This window comes from Gymnodraco acuticeps, unplaced genomic scaffold (genome assembly GCF_902827175.1).
Source record: "Gymnodraco acuticeps unplaced genomic scaffold, fGymAcu1.1, whole genome shotgun sequence".
NCBI lineage: Eukaryota > Metazoa > Chordata > Actinopteri > Perciformes > Bathydraconidae > Gymnodraco > Gymnodraco acuticeps.
Genome location: NW_022992079.1, coordinates 560,938 through 586,911, shown reverse-complemented (window position 1 = coordinate 586,911; position 25,974 = coordinate 560,938). Strand labels below are relative to the sequence as shown.

The window sequence follows — 25,974 nt, the reverse complement described above, 5'->3', positions numbered from 1 at the left end:
GCAACGTCACCTCAGAGCAGCCCTGCTCAACACACGCTCCATCCACAATAAAAGCCACGTTCTGAATGAATTCATTAAAGACAATAACCTGGACTTTCTGTATCCGACCGAAACATGGCAAAAACCCATGGACTATTTTTCTTTAAATCAAATCACCCCAGCAGGATTCACATACATTGACAAACCTCGCCCACAAGGGTATAGCTGCTATTATCAGAAAGGAAATAAAGGCTACCATAATCCCCATCCCTGATGTTTCTTCATTTGAACACCTGATCTTCAAACTCTCTGGTCCCACTCCCCTGGTCACAGCCATCATCTACCGCCGCCCGAAGCCAAACCCCTCCTTTCTCTCCGACCTCTCTGACATTCTCACTCAGCTTTCTGCCATATCCCCATCTGTTCTCCTCTTAGGTGATTTTAACATTCATGTTGACGACCCGACCTGCAAATATGCCTCTGAATTTAAGGAAACCCTTCACTGCTGCAACTTCTCTCAACACATCAACTTCCCAACACACAGCCGTGGTCACATCCTGGACTTGGTCTGCTCCACTGGTCTCACCATCCATCATCTGTCCAGCCTCAATCTCCACATCTCTGATCACCTGGCCATCATCATGGACATCAACATCCTCATCCCCGCCCAAAAGCAAAAACGTACAATATCCTACAGAAATCTCAAATCCATCTCACCTTCAGCAATCACTGCCTCCATTACCTGCAAGACGTCTGTCTCCCCCCCCCTCCCCCCCCCCACTTTCTGAAAACCCATCTGAACTTGTGGACTATTATAACAGCACCCTCTCCTTCTGTCTCAATGAACTGGCCCCCACAAAAACAAAAAATGTCTCTTTCATACACTCCGCCCCCTGGTATACCCACGAACTCCGCCAAATGAAATCAAGGAAACGTCAACTTGAACGCCAACACAAGAAAACCACACTAACAGTCCATCTTCAAATCTACAAAGACTATCTCCAGCAGTACTGTAACGCACTCAAAGCAGCCCGGTCTAATCACAACTCATTCAATCTGGCTCCAGCAACCACAAGCGTCTGTTCTCCACCATCAGCAAACTTCTCAAACTCTGTGACAACGCCACCTCATCCTTCACCACCGAACAGTGCAACTCCTTCCTCTCGTTTTTCCAAACCAAAATCAGAAACATTTACAGCAATCTGACACCCTCATCAGCACCCCCCACCTCCCCTCCTGGCTCCCCCCCCTTCACCTCACAGCCCCTGTCCCACTTCTCCCCTGTGACCCCCATGCAACTGTCCGACTTCTTGACTGGAATTAACTCCACCTGCACACTTTACCCAATGCCCTCCAAATTTGTTAAAGAGAGCCTCCCTGCCATCTCCCAACTCATCGCCACCATCATTAACTCCTCCCTCAGATCTGGATCAGTTCCCCCCTCTCTCATCAGTTTATCAACATCAACAACTGCACCTCCTCCACTGCTCCTCTGTCCCAAGGCGTCCCCCACGGTTCGGTGCTTGGCCCCCTCCTCTTCATCCTCTACATGCTCCCCCTTGGCAAAATAATTTGTCGCCACAACCTTCAATTTCACTGCTACGCCGATGACATCCAACTTTATATCTCAACAAAAACCATCACCTCCACAACACACTCCACTCTCACCAACTGTCTCTCAGAAATAAAAGCATGGATGCAAACAAACTATCTCCAACTGAACAGTGCCAAATCAGACATCATCATCATCGGCCCCCCATCCCGTACCAAAGCCATCCAGAATTTCAACTTCACCATTGACAGCCACACTCTACCCCCCACCCTCACATCCGCAACCTCGGAGTCATCTTCGACAGTCAGCTCAAATTCAACCACCACATCAATCACATCACCAGGACCGCCTTTTTCCACCTCAAAAACATTGCCCGTCTCCGCCCATCACTGTCCTCCTCTGCTGCTGAAACCCTGATTCATGCATTCATCACATCACGACTCGACTACTGCAATAGCATCCTCTACGGCATACCATCCAATCTCCTCAATAAACTCCAACATATCCAGAACTCTGCTGCCCGCCGAGACCACACCCGCTCCCGAGACCACATCACTCCCATCCTCCAGAACCTCCACTGGCTCCCCGTCTGTCAAATAATCAACTTCAAAGTCCTCCTCATTACTCACAAAGCCCTCAACAATCAGGCTCCCCCCTACCTCACAGACCTGCTGCACCACCACACCCCTTCCCGCTGCCTCCGCTCATCAGAAGCCAACCTCCTATCCATCCCCACCCACATCAATCACGGACCTGGGGGGACAGAGCCTTCTCCCTCGCTGCCCCCTCCCTCTGGAACTCACTCCCACAACCCATCAGAGACTGCACTGACCTCACCACCTTCAAAAAACTCACCTCTTCAATCTGGCTTTTAATGTGTGATTGTTTTTGTATTATTTGACTTTAACTTTAACTATATATTTATTTGTTGTTCCTTTCTTTTCACTATATCTGTAAAGCGTCTTTGAGCACCTGTAAAAGCGCTAACAAAATAAATCTATTATTATTATATTGCCGTGTTGGCTACCTAATGCTACGTGGTGTGATGTCTGTGTTAGCTTCTCATGTCGCGAGTTCGGATCGATCAGTAATGATACTAATACCTGTAGAATCTGTGGAATCTCAGCTTCCTCATCGATATCTTGTTTGTGCAGATACGATAAGTAATAAGGGTATATTAACGTGAGTTCTGTGCTAAGTGTGTTAGCATTTTTTCGCTCAGAGCCTTTATTATTACCCTTCTGTTTCTTTTTGCAAAAAATTGCCGGCCCGGCTAAAATAACTGGATGGCCTACCTGCCTGTCAGCCTTCCATCTCGTGCACAAACTTATCTCGTGCCCTCATTGCTCATGTGCGCGTTTGTGTGTGTTGGAGGAGGGGCTCTGTAAGGAAATGGCAGATTTTTTCCGGCTGTGTATTTTCAAATTCTAGCGCACTCGAGCTGGTTTCTCCAAAATTACCTACCCCACCTTTAAGTGAGTATGACACATTAATAGGTTTTTAAATGTTAAGAAGCCCTCAGACGCTGTTTCTTGCAGATGTTGCGATTTTTTCCCCCGAATGGGGCTTAATATGTTAAATGGATGTCCATTGGAAGGTGGTGGCGCTTGTCTTTTAAACTGATAATCTGGTGCCGTGCGCTCCCTGTGAATCTGCAAGTAAGATTTTTAAAAACCACTGCAGGGTGGGTTGAGTGACGCCTTCTCCCTATCAGATGTTGGTCGTCAATAATATGCACCATTACAATGAGTGATATAAGGCCCCACATGTTTTGCTCCCAATTATATTGCTTTTTCAAAATTACATTTGCAATCCCTCTTTGCCCAGTGTTTTTTTTTCATTTTGGACTACAAACAACAGTTATTTCCCCACAAAAAGTTCACCTATGGTAATACTACAATGGTGAAACCAATACTTTAGATTGAAATACTATATTTTGTTTAGCACTAGCTTTCCCTTTAACCTATATAAATAAATATTTGTCTGATTTTAACTAATGTATATGACAGGGTGGGTACTAAAACTCTCCATTTAAACTGTAGTTCAATATTGCCTAAAAAGTGTAGTGTTTTTCTTCGTATTACCCCTTTATCCTACAGTGTTTTTAGGTTTATTTTGTCATTTTGTGATTTTACTTTGGTATGAAAAAGTTTGAGAAACACTAGCGTAGAGCTACGTCGATGCTTGCGTAATGCGGAAGTAGGCGTGGTTAAACCTTAACTGGGTTGGAAAAACGATAGACGCCAGAGGCGGGCAGCGTCAGGTAAAAAAATGTGTTTAGCCTTCCCAAACCTGAGCCTCACGTGCCGCCTATGCTGTTTTCTGACACTCAGCACTTTCTCTGTTGACATACAACAACATCAATGATTAATGACAGAAAAGTAGCAGACGGATGGAGTTTATTGTCTTCCAGAAGCTGCGATTTGCAGTGATTGTGACGTAGTTCTTTTGTTAAAACTGTTTTTTACTTTTAACTCTGTATGTTCAAGTTAAGGATAAAGCATTCTTTTAATGTCCTTCGAAACAAATAAAGGTGCAAGTCTGTAAATACTGATCGTAAGTTGTATCCAAGTTTTACAAAAAATAATAAAACATCTAGTCACCTTTTCATCTTTGAGTGGTCTGAATATGGTGGCGGAAAAGTGGAAATGTGTTACAATTAGGGTTGCAAAGGGGCGGAAAGTTTCCGGTAAATTTCCGGAAAGTTTCCATGGGGAATTTTGGAAATATTCGATGCAAAATTAAGCAAAAAACATGACATTTCAACAGATCTTTTTTTTACATTTTTTTTTTTTAAGTAGAACAGAACAAGTTTTAATTATTTTATTGAACAATTATTTGTTTCATTGAAGAACGAAAACAGGAATGTTGAGTTAAATATTACTCATCTGTGCATGTGATGGAGGAATGGAGGGGGAGTGGTCTCAATAGCCATGCAGTAAGCAGTGTGCTATGGCATGGATATTCAAGTGTACTTGAATGGCATCTGTTTGTTTTAGTCAAGATTATGCTAAAATATACTTTCCCCAACTACAATTACGTTCCCTATGAAGAGCCAATCTTCAATTTTGAAAATTCCCAGTTTATTCCCATAAATTCCCGTTTATTACCGTTAATTCCCATGGAAAGTTTCCATCTTTGAAAATTCCCGGAATTTTGCAACCCTAGTTACAATAGCTTAAAACATGTCTAGTCAGAGAAACTGCAGTTTCAAAAACGATGCAAATAAAAAATACAAATGTAGCAAAGCACGTGCAAATGCGTCTTTGGGTTCAAGAAAAGCGCTATAGAAATAAAATATATTATTATTATCATTAAATGAAAATTTGAAGAAGACTACAAATAAGCCGTATAAATTCAACTTAATTGACCATTTAATGGCTTTTATTATGTCATACTAAACCAAACCTTTATGACATTTTTTATGAATGTTTTAATGACATAATTAAGACTTTTTATATTACGTTTTAATGGCATACATCAAAAACATTTTTCGTGTATTATCTGGTATACTATGATTCACTAAACTGTCTCTTTTCATTTATTTTTTTGTCATACTGTATTATGTCTTTTTAGCTACTTTTTTCACCAGGCAGGTAGCCTTTAACTTCTAACCATCTGTTGTTTGGTGCTGAGCCGTTACTGTACGTTTAGTTTATCAGATCCATTAAGAAAATGTAAAACTAAAGCTACAAGGAGCTAAAACGCTGCAAACGTTTACGGTACATAGAATAATTAAATGTTCTGCTAGTAAAAAAAGAAAGAGTATCTGGATAAAGTAAACAGAGATCTTTTATTTCTTATTTGGATACAGATGATTTGAGAAAAAGCTTGATAAAGGCAACAGGTTATGTGTGATTTGTAAACAGACCGCTCTACTTTTATGAGGACAGGTCCAAAATCTGTGGAGGCTCATCAGGTTGTGCTGGCTCAGACGGTCCGGCGTCCTGCATGAAAGGAGAGAAAATCAGCGAACCAGAAAAATCACAAAAATCATTGGGAGGGCTTCTGGTGGTAAAGTTAATATTTATAGCTGAATGTTCAGAGGAGGTCGGAAAGTGGTCTAGATGTTGTGTTTCTCATCACCTTTGTACGGTGTCCAACAGGGGCAAACGGCCCAAAACACTTCCATTATGAGAAATGTGCTGCAGTTTTAAGAACTTTGCAAAAATAAAAACGCAAAAATGCCGAAACACACGCAGTAGAAACATCTTCACTGACTTCTCAACAAATGTGCATTGAAAGGGTTCTGACCGTTGTAGAGCATTTACCTCTCTAAAGCTCTCTAGCTGGCGCCGCCGTGAGTGGAAACCTATCTGAGCAGCTCTCCTTTGTTTCTACTTTTTTTTAAATTATTTTCATAACTCTTGACCTTTCAATGTACTTTGTTTTAAATGATAGTGTTTGGCTTTTTATCATACTTTCTAGAATGGATACAAAATGCTGGACTATCACTTACTCGCATGAAGCACTCCTCTCCCTTCCGGGCAAAATTCCAGTTCCACCAAGGGATTTACCAGCCGACATACGTAGTTACAGACGAGGGACACAAACTGGAGCCCTCGTGAGGCAGAAGAGGGCGAGTAATAGGAGATTCAAACCTTATATGCCCTCCGTTATCATGGGAAACAATAGGTAGCTGACAAACAAGAGTAACTAACTTCGGCACTTGTTAAAACCCAGCAGGAGTACCTGGACTCCCCGGTCTGAAACCCAGGTGGTCGCAAGCATCTCTGCTTGTCTGGCTGACATATATCAGTGGATGTTTGCTCACCACCTGAAGCTCAACCATACAAGACTGAACTGCTCACCAACCCAGGTAAGGACTTTCCCATCCATGACCTGTTCATCAACATTGGCACCTCTGTTGCTTCCCCAACTCAGACTGTAAGGAACCTGGGCGTGACCCTGGATGACCAGTTGAACTTCACTGCTAACATTGCTGCTGCAACCCGATCCTGCAGATACACACTATATATATATATATATATATATATATATATATATATATATATATACAGGGCTGCACATACAGTTGCAAGAAAAAGTATGTGAACCCTTTGGAATTATCTGGATTTCTGCATAAGTTGGTCATAAAATGTGTTCTGATCTTCATCTAAGTCACAACAATAGACAAACACAGTCTGCTTAAACTAATACCACACAAACAATTATATGTTTTCATGTTTTTATTGAACACACCATGTAAACATTCACAGTGCAGGGTGGAAAAAGTATGTGAACCCCTAGGCTAAAGACTTCTTCAAGAGCTAATTGGAGTCAGGAGTCAGCCAACCTGGAGTCCAATCAATGAGACGAGATTGGAGGTGTTGGTTAAAGCTGCCCTGCCCTATAAAAAATACACACCAGTTTTGAATTTTCTATTCTTAAGAAGCATTGCCAGATGTGAACCATGCCTCGTACAAAAGAGCTCTCAGAAGACCTACGATTAAGAATAGTTGACTTGCATAAAGCTGGAAAGGGTTACAAAAGGATCTCTAAAAGCCTTGATGTTCATCAGTCCACGGTAAGACAAATTGTCTATAAATGGAGAAAGTTCAGCACTGTTGCTACTCTCCCTAGGAGTGGCCGTCCTGTAAAGATGACTGCAAGAGCACAGCGCAGAATGCTCCATGAGGTGAAGAAGAATCCTAGAGTGTCAGCTAGAGACTTAAAGAAATCTCCGGCACATGCTAACATCTCTGTTGACGAATCTACAGTAAAACACTGAACACGAATGGAGTTCATGGGAGGACACCACGGAGGAAGCCACTGCTGTTCAGAAAAAACATTGCTGCACGTTTGAAGTTTGCAAAAGAGCACCTGGATGTTCCACAGCACTACTGGCAAAATATTCTGTGGACAGATGAAACCAAAGTTGAGTTGTTTGGAAGGAACACACAACGCTATGTGTGGAGAATCCAAAGGGTTCACATACTTTTTCTTGCAACTGTAACTAGTAACTAAAAAAAGAGCACCGGGTCATTTGAAAAAAGGCGCATTTGCGTACCAACATTGAGAGAGAGAGAGGGAGAGAGAGAAGAGAGAGAAGGGAGAGAGAAGAGAGGAGAGAGAGAAAGATATTTACGAGTTACATATTAACTGAGGGCCGGTGTTGTGTCAAATTATGCACCCCCGTCGTGAAATGCACCCCTTGACACGGGAACGCGCATTTGAATGTATAGTCCGCTATTCTATGTTGTCTTTTTGATGGTTGGGTTGTCGAATCCTGGATTTTGCATTCATTCGTCACTTATTTTTCAGTTAATCTTTTATTTAATATATGTTTTTATTTAATTGTGACGTCCTGTCTGTATACTTTTGCTTGTACTTGTGCTTTACAATGTATTGTTTCTTTTTACGTGAAGTGCTTGAGGGTGGGTTTAATATAATTTTTTGAATTTTGGGTGGTGCTTTTTATGAACAGCCTGGTTGCCACGATATGCACCCCTTGCTCTCTCTCTGACAATAAATGTGTCACATACATGAAACTTGATCCATTTATTGGTACTAGTCCTACAACTATACCCTCCAAAGTGCTTGAGGGTGGGATTAATAGAAGCATCTTTTTTTGGGGGGTGCTTTTTACGGCAGGCCACGGGGTGCATTTCACGACAGGGGTGCATAATTTGACACAACACCGGCGCTATTGTTATTAGAATCTGGTGCTAGCTGCTCTAACGGATATAAGAAGAAGATGTTTCTACAATAATGTGGAGGGAGAGTCCTCTCCAGTCAGACTGAGAGGCTGATAACTACAGCTCAGTGAGGTAAGGACTCTGAGTGTTTAGATAGTTCACTTTAGTCTAAGTTATCTCAGTGGGTCTCAAACGGTTTGGTCACAATTTATGTAAACATATATTTCCAAGGCACTTTATAATTATTGGGATAAACAGGTTTGAAATCATTCCAATGTATACTATAGGACAGTAACCAAAAATATCCTTTGAAACTGGAGATAAAAATGCATAAATAAAAAAATGTTAACTATAAAATAAGATATGAATGAACAACAAAAATAAAATAAGTTACATTCATTTGTTATTGGCTATGGTAGGTTATTGGTTATGTTCACATACTTATTTGATTACATCCACTTGTCTAAGATGACAATAGAGACTTTCGATCCAAGCTGTTGACTTGTGGATGCAAGCAGCTAATCGCAGACTCAACCAGAGAGAAAGTAGTAGGCCTACATCATCAGCTACCATGTCTGACAGAGAGGAAGACAGTGAGGAGAACAGTCAGGAGGGAAGTGATGACAGCTTGTAGGATTACTGGTCGTGCTAATGTTGTCTTGTGTTCACCTCTGCATGTGTGTTCTGTGTTCACCTCTGCATGTGTGTTCAGTGCCGTGTGTCTGGCAAATAAAGTCAAGACCCCCTCAAAAGTTACGGTTTATTTCATTTTAAGGATGAGCACCAAGCAACATCTCCAGGTGCTCCTTTGAAAACCAGGGCAAAAAAGTTATGTGCACCCCTGTATATATATATCCTTTATTTAACCAGGTAAAAAGACTTAAAATCTCTTTTCCAAGAGTGACCTAGCCAAGAAGGGCAGCATGAACGAAGTTACAACAGATAAAACACAGACAAGACAGGCAGACAAATACAGCTGTAAAACACAAATAAAATGGCACATTAGCCAGTCAATATGCGAAATAAAACAAACTATTAAAAATCATTAAAAACTGGCAACATTTAAATCGATTTTAGGATAAACGAGCACTCACATCTACCAATGGTGTCGTGTTCTCTGTCCTTTAAGATGGACCTGAATTCCCCAATAGTGATTACATCTGAGAGTTTCAGCTCCTTCTGTACATTGTTCCCAGCTGTGGGGGCAGCATATCTAAAAGCTGTTTTACCCAGTTTTGTTCTCACTGTAGGAACCAGCATCTGAATAAAATCTTGGGAGCGCAGGCCATATAGACTTTCTCTTTGACACATATATGTGCAAATGTATCCAAGCTCTTTAGGCACTGGTCGGAGGCATTCATGTATAGCAGATCACCATAATCTAATACAGGTAAAAACGTTGCAGATATCAAATGTTTCCTTGTCTGAAAAGAGAAACAGGATTTATTCCTGTAAAAGAAACCTAATTTTAGTTTTAGCTTTGAAACAACATTTTCCGTGTGTAACTTGAAAGACAAGTTCTGTTCAATAAGAAATCCCAGATATGTGTAAGTAGTGACCCTCTCAATGTCAGTCCCTTGAGCAGCACAAATCTTGGGTAGAATAGATGGTAACTTTTTGCCATTCGAAAATATCATCACTTTGGATTTTTCTTCATTTAATACCAACTTTAGTTGATATAAATGGGTTTGTATGACATCAAAGGCAGACTGGAGGAAATCTAGACTTTGCTCTATAGAAGCGGAGGAACAATAAATAACAGTATCATCTGCATCAAAATGGTAAGAAGCATTTGCTAAATTATTATATAGATTATTTACATATATGGTAAAAAAGAATCGGTCCTAATATGGAACCTTGTGGCACACCCTTTGCTATCGGGAGGAAGGAAGAAGAGGACCCAGAAAATTGGACACATTGGGTTCTCGCTGATAAATAATTTAAAAACCAACCTACAGTATGCCTAGATAAGCCGATACTGTGAAGTCTTTCCGCCAGGATGATATGATCAACTGTGTCAAACGCTTTGACAAATCAATAAATAGAGCTGCACAATACTTTTTACAGTCCAATGCCTCAATGATGTTGTTCACCACTTTAATAGCAGCAGTTGTTGTGCTGTGTTGTTTTCTAAAACCGGATTGGTGCTCTGACAAAATATCATTTGTGTCCAAGAATAATTTAAGTTGTTCACTGAGAAGCCTTTCAAGGACCTTCGCTACAACACATAATTTTGAAATTGGCCTATAATTATTAACAGATGAGGGATCCCCTCCTTTCAGTAAAGGAAGAACATATGCAGATGTCCATATGTTAGGAATCTCATCGTTGGAAAGAGATACATTAAAAAGATAAGTAAGCGGCTCAGCTATAAAGTCTGCAGCTAATTTAAGAAAATGAGGAGGAAGTTTGTCCGGACCTGCCGATTTGTGTGAATCCAGATTCTGCAATGCTTTATGGACCTCTATCGCCTCGATAAAAGTGAAATTGAATGGCTGAGCCACGGGATGGGATGGAGGTGGTGAGGAATCAACGTTCTGTTCAGGGTCCGAATGTAGGGACACAAACAAAGAACCAGAAGAAATAAAATGTTCATTAAAGCAGTTGAGAATGGCCGATTTGTCAGTGAGAGTCTGTAACAATGCAGGCTGGTAATTCATTCTTAGTTTCTGTTCCAAATGAGTTTTTTATTACCTTCCAGAATTTCTTTGGATCATTTAAGTTACTAGTAGTATTAGAAATGTAGTACTAAGATTTAGCCTTTTTAACTAGGAAGGTGAAACGATTTCGGAGCTATCTAAGAACAATCCAATCCACTTGGGATTTCGATTGTCTGGCCCTTGACCAGGCAATATCCCTTTCTTTTAAAATGCTGGCCAGTTGAGGACTAAACCAGGGATTTGTTAGCCCTTTCACCCTAAATTTGCGGAAAGGAGCATGTTTGTTTATATAAAAGCCTCATGAAAATAATCCCATGCCAGTTCAACATCACTAATGAGAGAGATCTTGTTCCAATCAAAATCCCACAGGTCATGAAAAAAATGCTTGCTCGCAGAAATGTTTAAAATCACGTTTAAAAACTATTTGTGGTCTTGTTTTTGCGCAATGGTCACTCATATCATTTGCAAAAATACCAATATCCAAAAACTAATGAGGCGCATTTGTTAAAAATAAGTCGATAAGAGAAGATTTATCTTGATGTTTAAGATTAGGACGAGTTGGGCTATTGATAAGTTGCGTAATTAAAAGAGTCACAGGTTGATTTAAACTATCGGAGACAGAGGACAACCAGTCCTAATTAAAGTCTCCAGCAATTAAAATATCATTAAAATCCAAGCAAGATAACTGATGACTCAGTGAAGATAAAGCCTCAATGCTTGCTGAAGGGGGTCTATAGCACCTACAACAGTGATAAAATGACCCTTAAGAAGTTCCAATTTCAGCGCAAGTAGTTCAAATTGTCTGCTGAGAGACACAGATGATTGGATGGTACAGTAGCATGACATTTTTCTTGCTGGGACGGTCACAACAATTGTAAATTGTGATGATAACACATTGTAACCCTTAATTGCAATGTCTTTGTCCGTGATAGATTTCTTTAGCCAAGTTTCAGATAAAACAAGAACATCAGAATCAGAGGATTTTGCCCAGATTTTCATGTGGTCCATTTTAGGAAGTAGACTTCTGACATTTATGTGGATGATACCAAGACCCGACCTTGCTTTAAAATCATCAGGGGTACTCAGACAATTCAAATCTGGTCCAGGGTTTGGATGAACATTTCCTGATAGTAGAAGCAGGATAACAATGAAACATTTCCTTTTCACCCAAGTTGTTGTTTGCATAGATTCATTATATAGGCCTATTACTCTCTTTCCACCATAGGAATATGAGTTCATTGAAAACAACCAGTTATAAGGACTAAAAAGACGAATAAGACAAGGTAGAGTCATGAGATCCTTGGAGATTAGAATGCTCCAATTTACAGAGCTCTTAAATAAAGTAGAATCCCAGTTTGTGTCTTTACTAGGGAAGACAAGATGAGGCACATTTTGGTCTCCACACCCTTCACGCACCTCATATGGATGGAGAATAGTCAATAGGAGAAAAATAGGTATTAGGAGAAACATGCTGGGTGACATGTGTCAGGGGGTAGAGAAGGCCTGCTGAAGAAATCCGAAAATCAGCACAGGAAACCCGTCCGCTTTTTCCGTCCTGCCGAAGTTGAGAAATGCCAGATCAGCGAGGTGAGAATCCGGTCCGGACTTTCAGTCCTCCCGAGAACGAAGATGACGTTGTTTGACGTCTCATGTAAACAGGAACACAAGCCCAGTCATGCTATGCTTTAGCTCAATGAACCCAGTCCACCAAAGTCCAAAATCAAGCGCAACACAGGTGGCGTTTCAGCTACAGGAAGTGAGCACAGGCTCCGCAGTCCAAGCGGATAGAGTGATCCCAGTCCTCCAGGAACGGCAGTAATGTTTAGCCGTAACGTTACACAACAATGCTCGCCCTGGTTGTACTGTCCAAAACAGCTCACAGATATTGACCGGTGTTTTACAAAGATAACAGATATCACGATAAAACACTAGAACAGACATGAAAGCACAGCGGACAGGGACAGGTACAGACGTGCTGCCATCTGATTGCCGAGACATCAGGAGAAAACTACCCCTACTGTCCCAGGAGGCAACACAGGTCCTGGTCCAGGCTCTGGTCATCTTGTGCCAGGACTACTGCAACGCCCTCCTGGCTGGTCTACCTGCAAACGCCATCAGACTGCTACAGCTAATTCAGAACGCTGCAGCCAGACTGGTCTTCAACCTACCCAAGTTCTCCCATTCTACACCACTCCTTCATACCCTCCACTAGCTGCCAGTGGATGCAAGAATCTGCTTCAAGACACTGGTGCTGGCCTACCGAGCTGTGAAGGGAACAGCCCCTTCCTACATCCAGGCCTTGGTTAAACCATATACTCCAGCACGTGCACTTCGCTCGGCGTCAGCCAATCGGCTTGCTACTCCATCACTGCGAGTGGGACCCAGGTACCCCTCAAAAACACGCCTGTTTGCTATCCTTGCTCCTAAATGGCAAAAAGAGCCCACCATTAACATCAGGATAGCAAAAACTCTGCATATATTCCGTTTCAAACTGAAAACTCACCTATTTCGATTTACCTTGGCAATGTAATTATTGCCAAAACCCCAAAAAATACGAAGCATTTTTCGAGTTAATTTAGGCCATGTAACTAATTAAGCAGCACTTACTATGGTATGATCTTGCTTGAAGTGAATACATCTGCACTTTCCTTGTTGTCATTAGTTTGAATCTTTATGGTTTTTGCACTTATTGTTAGTCGCTTTGGACAAAAGCGTCAGCTAAATGATACGTAATGTAATGTCACAACTAATTTGCCGTACTCGCCATTAAATGTTATTGCTTAGGTTAATCTGACCAAGCCTCCGACATAAGCGTGAAGTATTGGTTTTTGGTTCTTGCCGGGCAGCCAAGTGGGGGTGTTACGACTGTCGCCTTCCTGGTCGTCTTAACTGTGTTAAGCTGTGTTGTATGTAAATGAGCTGTGCGGTTGCCCTGACGTGATTGGCTGCCATCTCCTGGTCCGCCCCCTGAAGGTTGTGATTGGAGCACGCCGAGCCCGACGCACTCCGATCGTAGCGCACAGCCAGCGCACAGCCAGCGCACACCTGCTGGAGTTTTTCTTACAAAGCCTGGCGACAATTATCACTCTGGAGGCATGTGGACAGACGCCTCTCGCTACTTGCTCCTTAGCAAAATCTGTTAAACTGTGGTTAAACTCGAATGATTAGTAGAGTGTAGAGTAGCTTAGATAGTGTGTAGAGTAGTTTAGGATTTTGTTGCCTTTAGTTTAGCTGTGTTTTTGTACAGACTCTTTTTGTTAGCTGTACCACTTTTAAAGTGAGGTTTTGTTTTGTTTCTCATTTAGTGTAATAGTGTTTATTCCCTTGTATACAATTAGACTCCTTTTGTTAGAGTCCTCCTTTTGTTTGGTTAGTTATCAACCTGTGCTCTTTTGGCCTTTTTGTTTGTTCCTGGCTTCATGCATGCCATTTTGTTTACCCAGCTATTTAAAATAAACCCTTTATAATTATACCAATTCCAACTGGCGTGTTTTGTTTTCCTCTACCCCTAGAGGGGGACGTAACAGCGGGAAACAGGAAGAACCAGAGCTTAATCAGGCTTTAGCCCGGAACCGGCCCTGGAATCGGTTTGGTGGAAAAGGGGCATAAGAGGACTTTCATGGCTCGAGTCACTGTGGGGGACAAAGCTGTTCAGAAAGAGCTGAAGAAAGAGCTAAGGGCAGCCAAGGATAATTAGCTAAGCCCGTCTGGAAGGTCGTCTTGAGGCTCACATGCTACAAACAGTCAAGCATGGCTATTGAGGGGACCTAATGATCTTAACTAGTTCTTCAACCGGTTTGATCATCCCACCCCCATCTTAAAAGGACAGTGGGGGTAACAAAAGTTGGAAAAGGAAAAGGAGAGGAGGAGGAGGAGGAGGAGGAGGAGGAGGAGGAGGAGGAGGAGGAGGAGGAGGAGGAGGAGGAGGAGGAGGAGGAGGAGGAGGAGGAGGAGGGAGGAGGAGGAGGAGGAGGAGGAGGAGGATGAGGAGGAGGAGAGGAGAGGAGGAGGGAGGAGGAGGAGGGAGGAGGAGGAGGAGGAGGCGGAGGAGGAGGAGGAGGAGGAGGAGGAGGCGAGGGAGGAGGAGAGGGGAGGAGGAGGCGGAGGAGGAGGCAGGAGGAGGCGGAGTGAGGAGGAGGAGGAGGAGTGAGGGGAGGAGGAGGGAGGAGGGCAGGAGGAGGAGGAGGTAGGAGGAGGAGAGGAGGACGGAGAGGATGGAGGTAGGCGGATGATGTTGTAGGTCGTATGAGTCATTGATGTGTAGTAGTCTTGAGTAGTATTAGTGATTAGTCGGAGTCTTTTATGCGTTTATTATTATTATCTTATCTGGCTTGTGTATTTATTCTTCTTTTCTCTTCTTCTTCTTCTTCTTCTTCTTCTTCTTCTTCTTCTTCTTCTTCTTCTTCTTCTTCTTCTTCTTCTTCTTCTTCTTCTTCTTCTTCTTCTTCTTCTTCTTCGATTGAGTTTGACACCCCTGATCTACATGCTCCACAGAGCCTTCACAAACCTGGAGAAGCTGCCCAGCTCCCTGAGTTCATGTTCTTCGACTTCTCCAGCACATTCAACACGATCCAGCCACACCTGCTGGCTGAGAAGCTGTCAGTGATGCAGGTGGATCACAGCCTGGTGGCCTGGATCACTGACTACCTCGCCAGCAGACCTCAGTGTGTCAGACTGCAGGGAAGCGTGTCTGATGTGCTGGTGAACAACACTTGTGCACCCCAATGAATTGTGCTGTCACCATTCCTGTTCACCCTCTACACCTCCAACTTCCGATTCAACTCTGGCTCAACCACCTACAGTAGACCTCCAGTAGAGAAGTTCTCCGATGACTCCTCCATTGTCAGCTACATCATGGATGACAACAAGGAGGAGTACAGGGCCCTGGTGGAGAACTTTGTAGGCTGGTGTGACAACAATCACCTCCAGCTCAACATCAGCAAGACTAAGGAGCTGGTGGTGCACTACAGGCAGAGCAACAAGAGCCCTCTGACCCCCATCACCATCAGGGGGGAGGACAGTCCTTTGTGCATGTAGCCATCAAGCTGCACAACCACGGGTTAACCCATCAATGAACTGCTCTGAACCTTAATAATATTTGCACTTTATGCACATACAACTTATACCCACACCTTTAATGTAAAGATATTTAACATATCTGTTCTGCTCACATATCTGTATACGTGTATACAGTATGTACATTCACCAGATCATATTTTAACTCCAGTTTAACTCCCTTATGTTGTTATTCCCATGAATATGCAAACATTTCCCAAATTGGGATCAATAAAGTACTTCTTATCTTATCTTACTGTTAATACATGTTTTTTCGGGTTTTATTATTTTATTATTTTAATTCCCTGTATATTCCACGTTTAATATCTGTGCTTCTTCTTATTCTGTTGGTGCTTGACACGTGTATATCCCTACGGGGGAATATTAAAGGTCTATCTTATCTTATTGCACGTGTCAGCCACTGTACCATTGACCTTTTATAGTTTCATAGTCTTTCTGTTTTTTCTGCAGTTAAATAACAAAGTGCTTACTAAGTTACTGAGTGTCTGTTTTGTAGACTCACCCCGAATGGCTCGCTGAAAGCTCTGGAGCCGCTGTACAGTGGGTTTGCGATGGAGACCAGTGCTGGCTTCATCCTGCTGCCTGCAGCACCGTCCTCATCCTCGTTCTGTCGCAGAGGAAACAAACCGCTCTTAGCTTTACGCAGCAAACATCTCATTGATTGTAATGTATACAGAATTATTTTAATGTTTTACATGTTTCGATATACTATGGCTTTTTAAAAAAATGTTTTTTATGACTTTTTAGAAACATTTTTGTGAATTTTATGACATACTATGCTATGACATTCTTTGTGACACACTACACTATACTATGATTTTTCTATGACTTCTTTGATGACTTTTGTAGGACAAACTATAGCTGGGTGATCATGTACAATTCTAAGAAGTCCACAAAAAACATATTTCCGAATCAAAAGTCCCGAAACATCCTAATCTGATCTGCTGCATTCATATTAACATGTAATCATATTTAGCCTTACCTTTTGACGGTGGTGAAGTTTTACAATTTTTTCCTTATTTTCACACAATGTCTCCTGTTTTGCACTGATTGCTGTTTGCCACAGCTTTCTAATATGTATCTAATTGAAACGATTCTTGGAGAAAATCCTAACAACTAACTGATTTTTCGTAACCACTTAATTTTTTCTGTAACTTCACAAAGCTTTGCACAGTACAGTCATCACATGTACTCCTACTTATAGAAAGTAAATCCAAGTTTATTAAAAAAGCTAATTTCACAATCTTAAACCAAATGTGCTTCAAAATAAAAACAAATTGAAAAAGATTATGCAAAGATCTTACAAAAACATAAAATATTGTTAGTATTATGTTAACAATAATTGTAATTCTAAAATACACATTTTACCTGCTCACAACACACTTCAAACCCAAATGAAAGCTTGACTTGAGCTTAATTTAGAGTTAATGAATTAAGTCATGAAATATTTCACTTCTCAACCGTGTGTGCGTGTCTTACTCTGAAATAGTGGAAGCGGAAAGCGTCCGTTTTGTGTTTGAAGACGTAATAACCAAGTCCAGCCAACACACACAGCAGCAACAATGACACCAAGATGGCCGACACAGTGCCACTCGAGTGGGTGTGGCCTCGGGAAGAAGCACGATCGGATATCTGGAGAAGACAGATATGACAAACACACACATTACAAGTGTTACTAAATATATAGGGAAACCTTAAATTTTTTTCTTCAACAATGCTTGTTTTTCACACACACACGCACACACACGCACGCCACGCACGCCACACACACCACACACACACCACACACACACGGCATGGCAACGCTTTGCTGCACTGGCGTCATGGAGACGTGACTCTCAGTGGCCAATTTTTATGACTATTTTTAATGAAATACTCAACCCAGTTTCACAGCATTTCGTGTTATAGTCACGACATTTAATCTATTGATTCGTGTTCACCAACACGATGTTCCCCTTTTTTTCGTGTCACACAGAACGATTTTAAAAGCAATGAATTTCTATTGGTAGTATGTTTCGTGCCTGCACCACGTCTTTTTTGTCCGGTCGGGTCTTGGAAGACCGGAAGCTGTGGGGTTCATAAAAACATTTTCTTGCTCAATATCAAGCCACGATTATTGATTTTATTTTAAATCGTACAATGTCTGACTTTTTGGGCTGTCAGTGAGGAAAATAAATGGGGCTCAGAGCCTCAGAATATTGAAATCTGTATTTTTTAAATGTTTTTTTCCTTCTAATGTGTTATTCTTTTCTAAATAACACACTGTTATTTACTCAACAATAACACACAATTATCCTTGTTTTTATTTATTTGTTTAATTCTATAATCTCTGGCTTTTTTGCCGTCCGTCAGGAACTGAATTTCAAAATAAAGTCACCGGAAACAGACGTAGGTAATACACACCCACTGAACTGATTAGCCAAGATCCTCAGCTATGGTTGAAGCTCGGTGAATGGATGTTTTAGCCGCAATGCACGTTGGGATATCAGAATCAGAAATGGGTTTATTGCCAGCATAGGCGGATTTTGCGGGGGGGCATTGCCCCCCCTAGTGGCTGAAATATGTTCCAGCATTACTATATCTAAAACTGTTCCAATACAAATATTTCGTATATCAATATTTGATTAGATATAATATGATGATTGTTACAATACAAATCTGAATAATATCATGTTTTGTTTGAAATAATTTCATTTTTGAGCAGTCGCATGTTGTGACGTGTGTGTGTGTGACGTATGAGGTTAAGGACACAAATTCCCTCGCTTTTTTTTGCATACAAGTGATTCAGCAATTGTATTACAATAATTAGCAGTAATGGTTATGCGGCGATTTTAAAACGTCCAATTTCTGGGACGTTTAAGGCGTCTACTTCTGCACTAAGTAGGACACTGGTTAATAATATTGTAGCGTGTTCAAGTAAGCAAGGGATATAGTAGTTATCAAATAAGTATAAGATGTGCACAGTTATGATACGTTTTACAGTTATGTAATGCACTGTTGTTGGGGGGAGAGACCGCCCCTTCCATATGAGTGTGTGTACGGCGGGCATGAGGCGTGCATGACGGGACGAGTTGTGTTCGTATGTGGAAAAGTCATACTCTTAGTGCGGTGAACGCTGGCTTTATTGCTACTGTATCCGTAGCACCCCACGCAATAGTTGGGATTGTGTACTGACGTCAGTAAAAAAGGTTTGCCGCCCAAGCGCAAATGTCAAACTCCGCCTATGATTGCCAGGTAGGTTCACACATACGAGGAATTTGACTTGATGTCGTGGTGCATACATAAAATAAGGTGTTAATGCGATATTAAATAACTATCAACAGAATTGTGTTGCCAGGCAACAGCTTGGGATGACAACAGTATTTCCGGTCTAGAAGTTTGCATAGTAATCTGCAGTACTCATCAACTAAAAACATTAGTTTATCCTTGTTAATTACACAACATTGATTGGTTTAAATTGTGTACAATGCTTTGTTTTTAACCTTTGATTCCGTTAAACAAATAGTTTTTTCGGAGTTTAGGATGGCCGTAGACACTTCACTTGGGACTACAGTCCCTTTGCTTGACAAACCCTGTAATTAATCTTCAAGCTCTGTGATTGGATGTTGGAGTGGCAGTGTGCCAAGGTTACGCCGTGCATCAAACAGCTCTATTAAATGGAATGAAACCACGGCAGACTATCCAAAACTGGACTCAAACTACACATGCTGGCTATTGTGTTTCGCAACATGTTCTATGGCACGTCTCTACTGGGAATTGTAGTTTTAAAAGACGTTTTCGTTTTTCCCACAATTAGAAGTTGCCAGTATTAAACTGTGTACACCCCTGGAGGTTTAGGGGATAAGAAACACATTGGTGTTATCAAATTTAAAACATATTAATAAATGGGTGAAAATTGCTTGCGTCCTAAATGGGCAGCATTAATATACCCATATGACAGCTCATTGTTACTTTGTAATTCTACTCCACTACAATTCAGAGGTTAACCTGGTATTTTTACTCCACTACATTTATTTCAGTTACTTTGCAGATTCTGATTAATGATGTGAAATATAAACAACCCTTAAAGCAGACTTTAGTTACACCTGAGTAAAATTCAGGGAAGGTGATTGTCAACAATCAGGAGAGATATAGTGGGTGCTTGAAAAAACTAAACATTTATCTGCAGATCCCTATAAAGTATATTCATTACTCGTTATTCTCTACTAATAGTTCATTAAAGACTGTATAATGGATATTTTGTACATCCCTTTCAAGATTTCAAGATTTTCTAAGGTTTATTGACATATCATATACACAACTACGGTGTAGTTATACAATGAATGAAAAACATGGGTCGCAGGTTCCTCAATGGTCAGTGTATGTTTTGGTCATTGGATTTTCTTTTCACAAATGGATATTCAAAAACAAAAAACGACTGGATATTTGATTTTCGTTTTCAAATTGAAAAACCAAAATTGAAATACAAAGCATTTTTCTTTATCATGGTCAAATATGGATTTACTAAACTTAAAAAACGGGATGATTTTCATTTTCTACTTCTCAAAACAAAAAATAAAATCACTAGAAAACAGAAACAAAAAACCCCCTGTTTTTTCATATTCTGCTACCGGAAGTTGTCTTTCAAAATAAGAGCGCAGATGAGGACGGTCAATCCGTGTATCTACGGTCCATTTGTTTTCACAACGAAAACAGCCAAGACACATATTGAGCCCAGAAAATGAATGTTATTAAGGGCTGTAAATATAATAGGCCTATGTCTAAAATGGACAACATTGTTTGGAGATTTCAACTATACAGCGATTCTGCACTGCGGTCAGCTCAGCCGTCTCTCGAGTTTGTTATTATTTTTTCTGCCATTAGTTCTTCGTGAGATCGATCCTGTTGGACTCAGGCTAGTAGTGAAACTACTCCCACAACAAGTACTATGAAGTACTTACTGTGTACTTTTTGAGTAATCCTCTGTCAATGTCCCCTCCTGAGAACAAGAATGCATGTTTCTCTACTATTTTGAATCAGCGTTAAAACACCTTTCTTCATGAGACTGATATTGTTGGACAGAGTATTTTAAGAGGATATGGAGGTAGACATGATATCAGCAATACTGCCAGTCAGTAGTCTGGCAGCAGCATTTTTACCCCTTGGAAAGTCTTGCCCGCTATTTAAATTGACTTTGATTGAAGTTAATAACAATATTGATATTATATAGATATATAGATAGCCTATATAGCATATTTGATGGAGTCTTTCTGAACACTTTTAAAATAAAATACTGCAAATTAAAAATATTTGTAATGTTCTGCACAGATAGTGCCTTAACTTGAATTTGAAAACATGTGGCAGCTTTATTAATACAGCATATGAAAAGATTTGTGGAAGGATACATTCTTCATGGGCTTCAATGGCTCTAGTAAAGGGTGTTTTATGGTTGCTTGTATTATCCTCAGATAGTGATTTGTTTAAATAACTATGACATTTTAATAAATATTGCAAAAAAGAGCTCCAAAAACGGCATTTATCCTGGCCGGCTTAGCCAGTGTGTATTTTTTCAAGCACCACAAGATTCATAGTTTATAAAGTACAATTCTGGGCCATTGATTGTGTCATTTCTCCAAACAAATACACTAAAAATGCCTGTTTTTGAAGCCTTAAAATGGTGCAGGAAAATGACTTTATATTGTATTATACTTAAAGACAGGACTATTCAGTTAAGAGAAGAGAAAAAAGGAAAGAAAACTGTTATAATGGGTGATGTAACATTAATGACAGACATAATATGAGGTCCTTGGCACTCAGACTTTAGAGGGGTCATTTTGTGATCATGGGGCATCACCCTTACAGCATCAGGACAATGTCATATGGAGTCAGACACTGGAAGCGTGCTGGAGGCGTTGACTGGGACTGATGGAAGGATGAGGCTGATGAGACTGAAGAATCTGCGAGGCACGAATTAGCGGCAGAGAAATAGTTATATATTAAAAGACAGCAGCATCATAAGAGGGCAACCATGTGACAGAGTGTGTCACTTTGCTGAAGGATAGTTGTGACCAGCTATCCAGGCCAGACTCTAAAGACTTTCCAAGGGGTAAAAATGCTGCTCCCGCAGTACTGACTGGAAGTATTGCTGATATCATGTCTACCATCCTCTTAAAACACTCCAACAATATCAGTCTCAGGAAGAAAGGTTTTTTAACGCTGATTAAAACACACACAGACATACACAAAGACGCACACACGCACACATACACACACACACACACACACACACACACACACACACACACACACACACACACACCCACACACACACACACACAAAGAAAACCTTTTTAATTCATATAGAGTTGTTTTTTCTATTTCTTCTCAATTGTAGAAATCCTTGGTGTTTCAATACCCTCGTAGCACATTGTTGCCCTGAGGCAACAAACCAACCCCTGGTTGAGGGGTGTGGGGGGGTCACATTTTATAATTGATATAATATCAAGGAGGGAGGCGTGTGGCACAGTGAATAGAGCCTTGGTATTGGGATCAGGGGGTCACAGGTTCAAACCCCACTGCAGTCAGCATGTCGTTGTGTCCCTGGGCAAGACACTTCACCCCAAATTGCTCCTGTGGGGATTGCCCTCAGTATTGAGTATGTACGTCGCTTTGGATAAAAGCGTCTAACAAGTAATAATAATAATAATATCAGGGAACCCTAAGCTCCTAAAACACATGGTGAAACATGTTTTTCCTTCCAAAATAAAAAGTCATGCCATAGAGGGTTAAGGCACTATCTGTGCAGAACATTACAAATATTCTTAAATTTGCAGTATTTTATTTTAAAAGTATTCAGAAAGACTGCATCACATATCTATATATCTATATCATATCAATATTGTTATTAACTTCAATCAAAGTCAATTTAAATAGCGGGCAAGACTTTCCAAGGGGTACAAATGCTGCTGCCGGACTACGGACTGGCAGTATTGTTGATATCATGTCTACCATATCCTCTTAAAATACTCTTAAAATACTCTGTCCAACAATATCAGTCTCATGAAGAAAGGTTTTTTAACGCTGATTCAAAATAGCAGAGAAACATGCATTCTTGTTCTCAGGAGGGGACATTGACAGAGGATTACTCAAAAAGTACACAGTAAGTACTTCATAGTACTTGTTGTGGGAGTAGTTTCACTACTAGCCTACTGAGTCCAACAGGATCGATCTCTCGAAGAACTATTGGCAGAAAAAATTATAACAAACTCGAGAGACGGCTGAGCTGACCGCAGTGCAGAATCGCTGTATAAATATCCAAACAATGTTGTCCATTTTAGACATAGGCCTATTATATTTACAGCCCTTAATAACATTCATTTTCTGGGCTCAATATGTGTCTTGGCTGTTTTTGTTGTGAAAACAAATGGACCGTAGATACACGGATTGACCGTCCTCATCTGCGCTCTTATTTTGAAAGACAACTTCCGGTAGAAGAATATGAAAAAACGGGGGGGGGTTTTTGTTTCTGTTTTCTAGTGATTTTATTTTTTGTTTTGAGAAGTAGAAAATGAAAATCATCCCGTTTTTTAAGTTTAGTAAATCAATTTTTGACCATGATAAAGAAAAACGCCTTGTATTTCAATTTTGGTTTTTCAATTTGAAAACGAAAATCGAATATCCAGTCGTTTTTTGTTTTTGAATATCCATTTGTGAAAAGAAAATCCAATGACCAAAACATACACTGACCCTGAACAGTGTATTACAAGACATCTATCAATATGTGTGTATACCTCCACCATTAAACTGTCATATTCTGCACATTTCTTATACTATCTACATACATCTTATACAAGAGTATAATTAATATGTATAATATCAGTTAAAATAAGTGCTTCAACATAGTTAACATTGCAGGAAAGTTGATTGTCAAGCCCCAAAACAAACCATGTAATATATTAGACTTATTTAAAAGAAGACCTTAACCTAAAGTATTCTTTAATGTTTAAATAAAGGTTAATTAGTTTGTCTGTTTTGCACATCCTCCTATTAATATCTTTTCACGTCCGGCACTAAACAGTTTTATTGTAGAGATCACTTACAGTATCTTCTTGATTTTGTATATTCTATATTTCTATCATTGACCTTCTACTTTCCCCCTATTTTGTATGTACTCTTAATATTTGTTTCATCAAATATAACATCCAACAAAAAAATGCAATAACGTGCTTTAACCACTTGGCGGTAAGGGTTAAAAAACGTTCATGTTTAAGGTGTTAACACAACAAATTGTACTTTTTATTATTAGTGTAGGACACTTATGTATGTATAACATCTGAAGATGTGTAGTTCTATTCATGTTTTCACATCATTTTACAGGATATTGCTATAATATTTGATATGTTTTACTTCTAGACATTAATATCTGATTTGTAAAACATCATAGACAGAAAGGTATAACCGTCATTTAATGGTAAGCTATTGAAAGATGTGTCTCCCATCACCCAAAACCCCTGACTATTCTCTCAACTCAGTATTTTCATTCTTTAATTAAAAGAAAATCAATAATATCTTTAAAAACTACAAGTCCCTGTCTATCAGCTGTGCACCGCTACCTATCTACCAATTGGATCAAATATAAAAGTCAGCCGAATTAGTATTGATACTGCAAGGAGACGTATTGTGTGAAGAGAAATTGAAGATGTTGTTTAATTGCTGATATATTTATGATCTACGTCACGTATTCAGTTTCGGTGGCAGTTCTTCCAGTTTGTCAAAAGGTCTTCTAATCAGGACTCTATAAATAAAGAACTAGGGCAAATGTGTAATATTTAATGCAGCCAAACCGTGTATTACAATGCCATTATGTGATGACTTTTAAAGAGAAAAGCAAGCACACTCGGAATAAAGTATTATTAATTTGTATTTAATTTTTATGTTTTCGGATTTCATATTGCATAAACACCATATCCCAACGTGCATTGTGGCTAAAACATCCAATCACCGAGCTTCAACCATAGTTGAGGATCTTGGGTAATCAGTTCAGTGTTCAGTGTGTATCGCCTACGTCTGTTTCCGGTGACTTTATTTTGAAATTCAGTTTCCTGACAAAAAAGCCCAAGATTATAGAATTAAACAAATAAATAAAAACAAGGATAATTGTGTGTTATTTAGAAAAGAATAACAAATTAGAAGGAAAAAAAGATTTAAAAAATATAGATTTCAGTATTCTGAGGCTCTGAGCCCCATTTATTTTCCTCACGGATGGCCAAAAAAGTCAGACATTATACGATTTAAAATAAAATCAATAATCGTGGCTTGATATTGAGTAAGAAAATGTTTTTATGAACCACACAGTTTCCGGTCTTCCAAGACCCGACCGGACAAAAAGACGTGGTGCAGGCACAAAACATACTACCAATATAAATACATTGCTTTTAAAATCGTTCTGTGTGACACGAAAAAAAGGGGAAAATCGTGTTGGTGAACACGAATTAATAGATTAAATGTCGTGACTATAACACGAAATGCCGTGAGACTGGGTTGAAATACTATAAACGACGACATAAAAAAACATACCCTATCACGTTTTACTGTCCCCAGGGTTACTTGGCTCTACTTTATTTGCCAAAAGGAAAATTAAAATATAACCAATTCAAATTAATAATTAAACAGGACTAACCCTGGCAGCCATTTTGTTTTTGTATCACAGGAAGAAGAAGCTGTTTACAGGATGTGGATGAAAGAAAGATGGCCACAAACACTTCACATGTCAGAGAAAGTCTGACAGTTTGCAGGTTAGTAGTTCAGGCTGTTTGGAAAAAAAAAAGTCTATCTATTTCTTCCTCCATGTCTAACAACAGAAACAGAAAAATATTAGAGAAACTTTGTTGTGATTTTGGCTGCCTTAGAGAGGCCCTATTATGCTTTTCTGAGTTTTCCCTTTCCTGTAGTGTGTAATATAGGTTTTTGTGCATGTCGATGGTTTGGAAAGGCTAAAATCCCGAAGTTGCCTCCAGAAGGAGTTTCTCTCCCAGACACCCCTGCATGAAACGCCTCCATTGAACTCCTTTGTTGAAATGTCATCATTAAT

At 40.1% G+C, this 25,974-nt stretch overlaps 1 protein-coding gene across 1 annotated transcript in view; it reads right to left on the bottom strand.

Moving 5' to 3' along the window:
• Nucleotides 1-5,305: 5,305 nt before the first annotated feature.
• Nucleotides 5,306-25,974, bottom strand: part of stab1 (stabilin 1) — a 129,993-nt gene continuing 109,324 nt past the window's right edge. Inside the window, 3 exon segments of the mRNA XM_034202366.1 lie at nt 5,306-5,478; nt 16,408-16,512; nt 17,385-17,537. Of these exon segments, the coding sequence (XP_034058257.1) occupies nt 5,413-5,478; nt 16,408-16,512; nt 17,385-17,537 (324 nt within the window). The 3' untranslated portion in view covers nt 5,306-5,412.